The 12,408-nt window shown below is 48.4% G+C and overlaps 1 protein-coding gene across 1 annotated transcript in view; it reads right to left on the reverse strand.

Annotated features, from left to right (window-relative positions):
- Nucleotides 1-1,873: 1,873 nt before the first annotated feature.
- LOC133135071 (homeodomain-interacting protein kinase 2-like) overlaps nucleotides 1,874-12,408 on the reverse strand; it is a gene marked incomplete at its 5' end in the record, with an annotated part of 36,738 nt that continues 26,203 nt past the window's right edge. Inside the window, 6 exons of the mRNA XM_061251829.1 lie at nucleotides 1,874-2,720; nucleotides 3,921-4,039; nucleotides 4,263-4,507; nucleotides 5,632-5,877; nucleotides 6,560-6,739; nucleotides 7,933-8,024. Coding sequence (XP_061107813.1) covers nucleotides 2,265-2,720; nucleotides 3,921-4,039; nucleotides 4,263-4,507; nucleotides 5,632-5,877; nucleotides 6,560-6,739; nucleotides 7,933-8,024 — 1,338 coding nt within the window. The remainder of the gene's footprint in view (nucleotides 2,721-3,920; nucleotides 4,040-4,262; nucleotides 4,508-5,631; nucleotides 5,878-6,559; nucleotides 6,740-7,932; nucleotides 8,025-12,408) is intronic.

Consider the following 12,408-nt stretch of genomic DNA (forward strand, 5'->3'; position numbering starts at 1 on the left):
AACCCTCTGACCCCTAACCCTAACCCTAACCCTAACCCTAACCCTAACCCTCTGACCCCTAACCCTAACCCTAACCCTAACCCTAACCCTAACCCTCTGACCCCTAACCCTAACCCTAACCCTCTGACCCCTAACCCTAACCCTAACCCTAACCCTCTGACCCCTAACCCTAACCCTAACCCTAACCCTAACCCTAACCCTAACCCTAACCCTCTGACCCCTAACCCTAACCCTAACCCTAACCCTAACCCTAACCCTCTGACCCCTAACCCTAACCCTAACCCTAACCCTAACCCTAACCCCTAACCCTCTGACCCCATGAAACCCCCCCGATTACCAGGGTCACTATTTCTACTGACTTGCTTTGTCTCAACATACTATTCTGTGTTTCATTGTGACCCTAACCTGAATTGCAAACTCCCAACCTACCAGCCTGATTCCATCCATCGACCAATTCTCACCCCTACCTATCTCACTGATCTCACATCCCACACCCGCTTCCTCACTGTACTCCAATCCCAATTTGCTTCTGCTGCCCTCATTGGCTGCTCCAGCCACCCCCCCTGACATCACTACTCCCATCTGGCCACGGAAATTACCTTCAAAACTCAATGTTCTTTCCCCACAGGACACTGCTCTCCAGATCAGGGAGGCTGAGACTCTGCTGTACTAAAAGCCCCACAGGCCTTATATGTGTATATATTATATATATAGTTATAGTTATATTATATATATGGTTACATGACTGCTGACCGGACAACGGTGTGGGCCTAAGCTGAGAGGTTATGGTTTCATACATCAGACATTGCTAAAAGCAGGGGTGTCCAGTCTTATTGAAGAGGGCCAGTGTGGGTGCACTAAGATAGCTGATTCTCATTATCAAGGTCTTGATTGAATAACATGGTTAGTTATTTAGTTGAATCAAGTGTTGCAGAGTTGGGTTAAAACAAAAAACATTTGGTAAAAATATGGTTTAAAGTTAGACCCTTGTTATACTCCCCAACCACCCAAACATATCTAAAGATTGTTGCAAAAAAAATGAACCCATGAACAAAACAAATCTCTTCATGCTAATCTTTCATGTAGCCCATCATTTTTACACCAGGGATCCATCCAGTCATTGCAGCAGTAAAAAGTATTTTGGTTCTCACCCCCATGTCTAATTAAATACATGCAGAGTTGAATGCCACAGTTTCAAATGTAGCTGACTGAAACAACACAGGAAAATGAAACTCAAACATGGAAACACTCGACACACACAGGATATGTCTAATGGTTCAACACCTAATGCAGACAAAACCAGGCAAGTCCTGCTCTACTACACGGACACAGCAAAAAATCATCATAATCATGAGTGACAAGCAAGAACCTCTGACACATGTCACATAATATCACATATTATATTTCTATATTAAACAGACCTAGAAGTTTAAATAAAGAGTTGACTGATGTGATGAAGACTTGAAACCTAAGACCCAACCTGTTCTGGCTGTATGTCCCAGCACAGTAAACTTTAATAGAGCGTGCCAACAAATTGGTAAGGCACTACAGGGAATCGATGCTAAGGGCCAAGAGCATTGGAGTATTTTGGGACAGGGGGGCCGCCGACAGGCACACCTTGTACATACAGAGAGAGAACTTTATTAGGTATTTATTAGGCATATATTTATTAGACTATCCACTATGAGGTGTTGTGTGTTCAGACATGCTCTTCTGCATACCACTGTTGTAATAAGTAGGTGTAATAAAATAAAAATGTTCCTAATAAAGTGCTTGGTGAGTGTGTGTGCTACCAATTTGCATACTGAAAAGAAAATGAGCAGAAATCTCTTGGTATTTCAGATGCTTCACACAATAGCAAGGCTGAAGGATGTTACATTCTACCCAGCTAAAACTTTATTTCACAGGGAAATAAAAAAAATAAAAAAACAATTCCTTAGAAATTAACACAAAATGTGTTGAGTTGTTGGCGGTGACCAGTCCAGTCCTGTTCAACTGATCAACACATGCAAAGGCATCAAATATTGAAAACAAATTGCCATGGCGATTTAGAATTTTTTAATGACTATAGGTTTTTTTTCTGAAATTGAAAATTGACACACAAATCTAAAAGGAGAGCTCCTAAAAATATGAAATAAAAAGAAATGCTCTGTCCCCCCATTGCCCTGCAGAGCGGTCCATTTTCCACATCACTGACCTTCCCACTGACCTTCCCTGCTCTCAGGGAGGGCTGATGTCAGCATTAGTGGGGCTGCAGTGTTGCTCTAGAGGTATGGGTACTGGCTGACCTTGGTGGGACTCAGGGGGAATCCAGTGTAGACTGCAGAGCCAGGGGAAGTGCTGAAGTAGGTCTGGGGGAAAGGGGCAGGGTAGTGGGCGGGGGAGGGGAGGACATGGTGCCCCACGCTGACGGGCATCTGGGGGACCAGGCCAGGGGGGTAGGTGCTGTGACGGGTGGAGCCCTGGGGGCTGACCAGGCGAGCGACAGCCCCCGTGGACCCGAGAGCAGGGGGCGGGGGATAGGCGTACAGGTGGGGGTGGGGCTGGCCTGCTAGGTGAGGGTGGGCGGGGCTGTGGTGATGGAAGGGGTACGGGGCGTGGCCAGACATCACCGGGGCGTGGCCAGACATCACCGGGGCGTGGCCAGACATCACCGGGGCGACGTAAGCCTGCAGCTGCCACTCACTCCCACATCTCTCTGCTGCCATATGCTGCTGTACCTGCGGGGGGCGCCAGAGAGAGCGAGAGAGAGAGAGAGAGAGAGAGATGGAGAGGGAGAGAAAGATAGAGAGAGAGACAGATAGAGAGAGGGAGAGAGAAAGAGAGACAGGGAGAGAGCGGGACAGGGAGAGAGAGAGATAGAGAGAGTAAGGAGGGAATAGAAGTGGCTGCCATAAGAACAAATGTGAAAAAAAGTGAGTTAGGGTTAGGGTTATGTGCTGACATACCTGCGAGGGGTGCCAGAGAGAGATTATTCATATAACATTTAAATAAAGGAGTTAGCGGTGTTACTGGAACAATGTGCAGCTCCTAGCCTCTCCTTAGGTAATAAGGAAGTCAAATGTCTACTCCCTGCAGAAGACCTGGTGCGGCTGTCACCCCCAGAGGAAGGATCATACAGCACCTGGATCTGCTGGAGCAATACTTCCAGAACTGGGCCCTGACAGTAAATTCAGTAAAAACCTAAATTGCCCATCAGCCAAATGAAAGCCAGAAGGAAAATCTAAGGAACACAAGAGGATTCTATGACTACCTAGGACTGAGAATTAGCACATCTTTGATACAGCAGTGAATGCACTAAAAGAAAAAGCACTATGAGCATTTTTTACTCGGGTGTAAGATCTGATCTGATAAGTCTGATCGTGCCTATTGTGCTAAACCAACAGCAAACACCCTGCATGCAGAATTCCGTAGAAATGTATAGGAAATTCAAAGGAAACCCCCAATTGGTCACTTTTAATTCATTTCAAAAGCTCAAAAAAGATCCCTAAAATAATGGCTACATGTCTACAAGTTTGAGGCACTGAAACCCCAAAGAGTTCAGCCCTAAAACCAGTCCAAAAAACTTCAGATCAGCACTGCAGACCAAACTCAAATTAGATTAAACCAAATCATGAAACAAATTTTTCTATTTGAAATATTGGGACACTGAAACAAAATACAGGCTCACCTGGCGCAGGCGTGTCTGTGCTCACCTGGCGCAGGTGTGTCTGTGCTCACCTGGCGCAGGTGTGTCTGTGCTCACCTGGCGCAGGTGTGTCTGTGCTCACCTGGCGCAGGTGTGTCTGTGCTCACCTGGCGCAGGCGTGTCTGTGCTCACCTGGCGCAGGCGTGTCTGTGCTCACCTGGCGCAGGCGTGTCTGTGCTCACCTGGCGCAGGCGTGTCTGTGCTCACCTGGCGCAGGCGTGTCTGTGCTCACCTGGCGCAGGTTGAGGGACTGCTGCTGAAAGGGGAGGGGTCCAGAACACTGCTGAATAAAAGCCACACCCCCATTGGATGTTTTCAACTTGTAGATAGAGTTCTGGTGGCTCGATATGTCTGCAGGTAGAAAGGAAGAGAAAACAGGTACAGTCAGGGGAAAATGTGGATTCACAGTGACTATTAGCTTGTTCTAACCAATAAGAAAACCAAGCACTAACACTCACTACACACACACGCACACAAACACACAGGCACATGTGTACACACACACACACATACACACACAAACGCAGATGCACAAACGCACAGACACATGTAGACACACACACACACACTGTACCTGGCAGGAGGTGGCTACACTTGGGAGGGCCCTGGCTGGTCTGTGTTTTGGGGGGTGGGATTATGATGGTTCGGGGGGTGGAGTGGTAGTAGTTGTCCAGCAGCACAGCTTTGGACTGGACGCCATTATTGTTGGGGGGACAGCACTCCATGGCAGACGGACTGTTGCTATTGGATGAGACTGAGGCGGGAGAGTCCTGCACGGTCACACAGCTGATGACCTCACTCCTCTGCTCCGACACTGTGCTGCAGGAAGAGGAGGAGGGGCTCTCTCAAGACACTCTTTATCCCGGACCCCTGTAGATCCCGTACCCCTGTAGATCCCGGACCCCTGTAGATCCCGGACCCCTGTAGATCCCATACCCCTGTAGATCCCGGACCCCAGTAGATCCCATACCCCTGTAGATCCCGGACCCCTGTAGATCCCGTACCCCTGTAGATCCCGGACCCCTGTAGATCCTGGACCCCTGTCGATCTTCTCCGGCTTTTAATTCCCCTTCACCAGCAGCGTACATTAATGGTAGGCTGTGTTAATCATACCCTGTGTTAATGGGTTAGGGTTAGGGTTAGGGGAAGTAGTTCCATTGCTCATTTGTATTATACGTGCAATATGTGAGTGTTTATTTATAAATAGTATTTGACTGACATAATTGACATGCCACTGTCTTTTTGTTGACATAGAAGCAACAATGTGTAACTGTATAGGTCTGATAGAAATCAGCAGACAGTAGCATTCAGGAGGTATTTTGCAAAATGGGATTAGAGTTAGCCATACTTAACTACACTGAATAAAACCCTCAGCTGTTATGGGTTTTATTTAGTTCAGTAATCCAGTTTAGTGAAATACCACCAGTTCAGATAGCTTACTAGCTACAGCAGATACTGTAGCTAATTACACCAACTGTTAGACTAACTAACATGAAGGACCAGAAACAGAGGTGAAGAATGGCAACACAGAATTAATGAAGGATTTTCATCTGTCCTCAGTGTGTTCAGACCACCAGATCACATGTCATAGGACATAACTAGCAAGCTCACTAGCAAGCAATTACACAAAGTTTATACATTAGAATCGCACAAGTTGGGATGATAAATGAATACAGACACACTGTATTCAGTGGCATTAGGATGGTCCAACTGTGGAAATGTCGTCACTATGAAGGGGAAAGCATTTTGGGAGTCTGAAAATCTAAAAACGCAGAACATAACTTTTTACCGCCACTCTATTTAATAGGGAGCAGCATACCAGAAGAATCGTTCCTGAATCATCCGCTTTACCTCCCTATATCACTGCAGGATGAGTTGCATAGTGCCCTGTGATCTTTGACCTGTGACTTCTGACCTGTGATCTCTGACCAGTGACCTCTGACCTGGTGGTGTGCTTATTGTTGTCTTCATCGTCGGAGTCACTGCTGATGGTGATGATGCTGATGGCTGGGCTGGGTGTGTCGGGGATGACGATGGTCTGGCACGAGGTGGGGTGGGGGTGGGGGCCCCCCCAGATCCCGCAGGACAGGGGTGCCCCACAGGCTGAGGGGGGGTCACTCTGCCCCCCCGCACAGCGAGGGGGGGTGTTCTCCTTTACACGCTTACAGTGCTGTGAACACACCTCAAAACTACCAGAGAGAGAGAAAGAGGGAGAGGGACATTAACACTGCACACAGAGAGAGAGAGCGAGAGAGAGAGACAGAGAGAGAGAGAGAGGGAGAGAGAGGAGAGGGAGGGAGAGAGAGAGAGACAGAGAGGGAGAGATAGAGCGAGAGTGAGATGGAGAGAGGGAGAGAAAGATAGAGAGAGACAGAGAGACAGATAGAGAGGGAGAGAGAAAGAAAGAGAGACAGAGAGAGCGAGACAGGGAGAGAGAGATAGAGAGAGAGAGACATTAAAACTGCACAGAGAGAGAGAGAGGGAGAGAGAGAAAGAGAGAGAGAGGAAGAGATAGAGAGAGAGTGAGATGGAGAGAGGGAGAGAGGGAGAGATAGAGAGAGTGTGAGATGGAGAGAGGGAGAGAAAGATAGAGAGACAGATAGAGAGAGGGAGAGAGAAAGAGAGACAGGGAGAGAGAGAGAGACAGGGAGAGAGAGATAGAGAGAGTAAGGAGGGAACAGAAGTGGCTGCCATAAGAACAAATATGAAATTAAATCTAAAGACAAATTTCATTTCTAATATAATTAAACATGTAAAACCACTCCTGATTGTTCAGTTTTGGGCTGACATTATGGCAGAAGTTAGATCACAGCGGAGGTGACAGTATTTACAGGTGCCTGGGGGAATGAGAGGAAGTGATGTCATCCCCACCTGCTGGAGAGCTGCTGCTGTCGGCTCTTTCTGGAGCAGCGGCTGCTGATTGGCTGCTGCCGCATGACGTGGGCCACGCCCACATTCAGAGGCCGGGAGGCCGGGAGGGGCAGGTGACCTGTGAGCAAGGCTGGCTGCTGCATGATGGGATTGTAATGGTTGCCATGGGGGTGGGAGTTCCTGCAACACCATCAAAATATTGTCTCCCTCAAACCCAAGCTGATCTGGCAGAAGTACAGTGATTAGCCAGCCTTTCACAAAGACAGCACGTATATTCACTACAGATTTAACTTGCAGTAAATTATCAACAATATAAATCTATGATTCATATCATTTTCATATCAAGGCAGCTGTGCTACAACACACTTCACAGAAGTGATGTGTTGTAACATGTGGGTTTGTGAAATGTACTATACAAATAATGATCTGACTTGGCACACACACACAAGATTTTATAAAAAACCCAGCCCAAAACCGCTTAGCTCAAACCCCACCCAGCCCAAAACCCCTTAGCTCAAACCCCACCCAGCCCAAACCCCACCCAGCCAAACCCCACCCAGCCCAAAACCCCTTAGCTCAAACCCCACCCAGCCCAAAACCCCTTAGCTCAAACCACACCCAGCCCAAAACCCCTTAGCTCAAACCACACCCAGCCCAAAACCCCTTAGCTCAAACCCCACCCAGTCAAACCCCACCCAGCCCAAAACCCCCTAGCTCAAACCCCACCCAGCCCAAACCACACCCAGCCCAAAACCCCTTAGTTCAAACCCCACCCAGCCCAAAACCCCTTAGCTCAAACCCCACCCAGCCCAAACCAGACCCAGCCAAAACCCCACCCAGCCCGAACCCCACCCAGCCCAAAACGCCTGGGTGTGGTCAGTGCATGGGAGGGGCGGTCGGTGTGTGGGAGGTGAGGTCGGTGTGTGGGAGGAGCGGTCGGTGTGTGGGAGGTGAAGTCGGTGTGTGGGAGGTGAGGTCAGTGTGTGCTAGGTGTCAGGGAGGGGCGGTTGGTGTGTGGGAGGTGCGGTCGGTGTATGGGAGGTGCGGTCGGTGTGTGGGAGGTGAGGGCGGTGTATGGGAGGTGAGGTCAGTGTGTGGGAGGTGTGGTCGGTGTATGGGAGGTGAGGTCAGTGTATGGGAGGTGCAGTCGGTGTGTAGGAGGTTCGGTCGCTGTGTGGGAGGTGAGGTCGGTGTATGGGAGGTGAGGTCGGTGTATGGGAGGTGAGGTCAGTGTGTGGGAGGTGCAGTCGGTGTGTGGGAGGTGAGGTCAGTGTGTGGGAGGTGAGGTCAGTGTGTGGGAGGTGCGGTCGGTGTGTGGGAGGTGAGGTCGGTGTGTGGGAGGTGAGGTCGGTGTGTGGGAGGTACACACTCACCTCAGCGGTGGGGTGCTGGTCATGGGGTCATGGGGGGCAGCAGCGTGCCACCCCTGGGGCAGCAGGATTTGTTGGGCTCCACTGGGCCAGGGCTGGGGGGGAATACAACAGCAAAACCAGGATCTGCTAGAGTCATTCTGTCTGTGCCCTGACAATATGCAATACCAACCCCAACCCTAACCCACACTTCTGGAAAAGTATAGGTCAGAGGGAAACCACAGAGCAAAATTAGGCCAATAGCCACTCCCAATTAACATCCAGAAAAGAGCCATCACATTTTGGAAAAAGAGTGATGCCCACTGCTACCATTACAAAGCTGTGAACTGGCAATAAGTGAATATAAAGCAGAGTGTGTCCCCACCTAGCCCTCACCCTCAGGCACCTGGTCCTGGGACTAACTGAACTAAATCCCAACACTAATATTAGTCAGCCCCTTCCAGTGACAGTGACTCCCTTCTAGCTCAGAGAATTCAACCAAACACAATTGTAAAGAAACAAAAGGCAAAATAAACGTCATTACTATTTGGCCCTAAACAGACTGAACACGATGACTGACTATCAGACTATCAGACCATGGTGACAGATGGAGAGACTCTCTCCCCACCTTCAAGCGCAAACTGAAAACGCACCTCTTCAAGCAGCACCTCTCCCCGTCCCTCCCTACCGCCCAGTGAACCTTAATTGTTGTCTTTCTGTGATTTACTTTTTTGTGTATCGGTATTTTTAGTCGGCTAGGTAAGCAGTGTTTGGCTACTTAAGTTTGGCCACTTTTGCTTTGTTGTTTGTTTGTTTATTTGTTTGTTTGTTTAAAAAAACCAAAAAAAAAAACCCTTATCTTTGTTGTACAGGTAGCACTTGAAATTGTACTTCCCTCTAGGGTCTTTCAGCGCACTTATCCCTGGTTATGGGAATGCACTTTGTTGTACGTTGTTCTGGATAAGAGCGTCTGCCAAATGCCATTAATGTAATGTACAATGGACCCAGCCTGGGCATGCACTTTCTGTGCATATTTATTTAGAATATATACAGTGGGCTCAAAACTTATTGGCACCCCTGACAGAAAATGAACAAACAATACTCAAAAAAATTCTAAACAATATATTTATAGACAAACTCGAAATACCAACATGTGATAAATATTAATGTTTCAATGGAACCAGCAAAAATAATTTACTGATTTAATTAAAAATCAATTTCCTCCAAATCAATGTTTCACAATTATTGGCACCCTTAAAGATTATTGTAAATAACACCTACCAAAATTAAACCAGGTATTAAATTCCACTTATTTAAGTTTATCTATGTGTTAAGGAACTGTATTGAGTGACATCACTTCCTGTTTCACTAGGCTATAAAAATGAGGTAACACACATGCAATATCCCTTTGTCATCCAACACCATGAAGAAAACAAAAGAAGTGGTATTTCAAAAGAGGCAGATGGTTGTAGACATTCATAAACGTGGTAATGGCTACAAGAAAATTCACAAACGATTGAATATACCACTGAGCACTGTCAGAGCAATTATAAAAAAGTTCAAAAGATATGGAACTGTTGAAAATCTCATGGGTAGAGGACGCAACTGCATCTTGCCCCCCAGGATACTGAGGAGAATGGTGAGAGAAGCAAAAAATTCACCAGGTTTCAAAAAGCACCATCAGACGCCACCTCCATAACCACACCCTCATTGGAAGGGTTGCCAGAAGAAAGCCTTTTCTGACCACAAGACACAGAAGAAAGCGCTTGGAGTTTGCCAAACATCATTTACATTATGACTGGCATAATGAATTCCAGCAAGTATCAGGCAATTTCGGCTGAAAATCTGGTTCCCTCTGCCAGAAGTCTGGGACTTGGTCGTAGGTGAACTTTCAAACAAGACAATGACCCAAAACACACCTCAAGATCCACACAGAAATGGCTCACATGTTGGTGTATTACCTTTCTCTATAATTATATTATACTTTTTTTTAAGCCTTGTTTGTGCACTGCTGGTGAGGGGTGCAAATAATTCTTGAGCCCACTGTAATTCTGGAGCCCACTGTACATGCGTGGAAAGTTCCAGCTTGCGGCAGATGGGGGGCTTGTGTTTAAGGGAAGAACAGTCATTCCAGCCCATGGAAAAAGGAATTTCACAGGCTGCAAATTTGTTGTCTTGACACTAGTGTCTTCTCCTCATCCTTCTCCTTCTCCTCTTTTGAATTTCATGTGGTTTCTGTTACTTTCCCATGCAAACTCTTTATTATTGTTATTTATCACCCGGGTCCTCTGGGGAGCTTCTTGGATGAGATGGACATCCTCCTTAGCTCCTCACCAGTCAATGGCACTCCCCCGATCCCCCTGGGTGACTTCAACCTCAACTCAGAGTCCACCCAGTCTACGTTTCTCTCCCTCCTTTCTTCTTTTGACTTTACCCTCACACTTTCCCCTCCCACCCACAAAGCAGGCAACCTTCTTGACCTGATCTTCACAAGGAGCTGCACAACAACCAACCTCTCTGTAACACCACTCCATATATCTGACCACTCCTTCATCTCTTTTTCTCTTCCACTCTCCTCTAACACCCATCCATCTCTCCCACCATCCACTGTCACCTGTTGGCGGAACCTATGCCACCTGTACCTCCACCCTCTCGTCTACAATCCTCTCCTCCCTACCATCCGCGGAGTCTTTCTCTCGACTGTCTCCTGACGAGGCTGCTACAACCCTCATGTCCTCCCTCTCATCTTCCTTTGACTCTGTGTCCCCTCACCACCAAATTAGCTCAGGCCCCCCCCCCCCCCAGTCCTTGGCTTTCTGATGCTCTACGAGCTGTCCGAACCAAACTGCGGGCAACGGAGAGAAAATGTAAAAGGTCCAGTCCCCCCAGCGATATAGCTTCCTTCCATGCCCTCCTATCATCTTTCTATTCCTCTGCCTCTCTAGCTAAATCTTCCTTCTTTCACACTAAAATTAACGCAGCTGCCTCTAATTCCCGCAAACTGTTTTCAACCTTCTCCTCTCTTCTGGCCCCCCCTCCCCCACCACCTCTCTCATCACTCACACTTGATGACTTTGTCTCCTTCTTTGAAAAGAAGGTCAAAGCCATTCACAATTCCTTCTCCCCACCCTCTCCCCCTGCTGACCCTCCTACCTTCCCCAACTCCCTATCCTCCTTTTCTCCCCTCTCTGACACTTTGAAACTCCTTACATCGCACCGCCCGACCACCTGTCCTCTTGACCCCATCCCCTCTTCACTTCTACAATCTATCTCTAATGACATTTTCCCCTTTCTCTCATCTCTAATCAACACCTCCCTCTCTTCCGGCACCATGCCCTCTTCCCAGAAGAGGGGCAGAGTCACTCCCCTGCTCAAAAAAACCTTCTGCTCTGAACAACTACAGGCCTGTCTCTCTTCTTCCCTTTCTCACTAAAACTCTGGAACGGGCGGTCTGCTCCCAACTGTCCACTTATCTTCTCCACAACAATCTCCATGATCCCAACCAGTCTGGCTTCAAGAGTGGCCACTCCACTGAGACCGCCCTGCTCGCGGTCGCTGAGGCACTCCACTCTGCTGAAGCCAAATCCCTCTCCTCTGTCCTCATCTTCCTCGACCTGTCGGCTGCCTTTGATACAGTCAACCATGAGATTCTGCTCTCATCGCTGACTGGGATGGGTGTCACAGGATCTGCACTGGCATGGTTTTCCTCCTACGTCTCCGGTCGTTTCTACCAGGTGACTTGGAGGGGCTCAGTCTCTGACACTCTGGAGTCCCACAGGGCTCAGTTCTTGGTCCTCTCCTCTTCTCTCTACACACCATGTCTCTTGGTTCTGTTATCTCTTCCCATGGCTTTTCTTAACATTCTTACACCGATGACACCAAACTCTTTCTTTCCTTCCCCCCCGACACCCAAATCACCACACAGATCTCTGCCTGCTTGGCTGATATCTCTGCGTGGGTGACTTCCCACCACCTGAAGCTCAACCTGGCCAAGACTGAGCTTCTCTACATCCCTGCCAAGTCCTCTCCAACAATCGACCTCTCACTGACTGTTGAGGACTTTGTAGTTTCCTCCTCCCATACGGCAAATAGTCTTGGGGTGAGTCTTGATAACAGCCTCTCCCTGGCTCCACAAGTATCCTCCACTGCCAGAGCCTGCAGGTTCTTCCTCTACAATACATGCTGCATCCGTTATCTCCAGATGGAGAAAGCCACCCAGCTCCTAGTCCAGGTGCTCGTCATTTCCCGCCTGGATTACTGCAACTCCCTCCTAGCCGGTCTCCCAGCTTGTGCAATCAAGCCCCTCCAGCTGGTCCAGAATGCTGCAGCCCGCTTGATCACCAGTCAGCCCAGGTCGGCTCATGTCACCCCGCTCCTCATTGGCCTCCACTGGCTTCCTATTGCCGCATGCATCAGATTCAAAGCCCTAGTGTTGCTAAGGGGACTGCCCCACCTTACATACAATCCTTAATCACTCCCTACTCCCCAGCTAGACCACTC

This window comes from Conger conger, chromosome 8, assembly GCF_963514075.1.
Source record: "Conger conger chromosome 8, fConCon1.1, whole genome shotgun sequence".
Taxonomy (NCBI): Eukaryota; Metazoa; Chordata; class Actinopteri; order Anguilliformes; family Congridae; genus Conger; species Conger conger.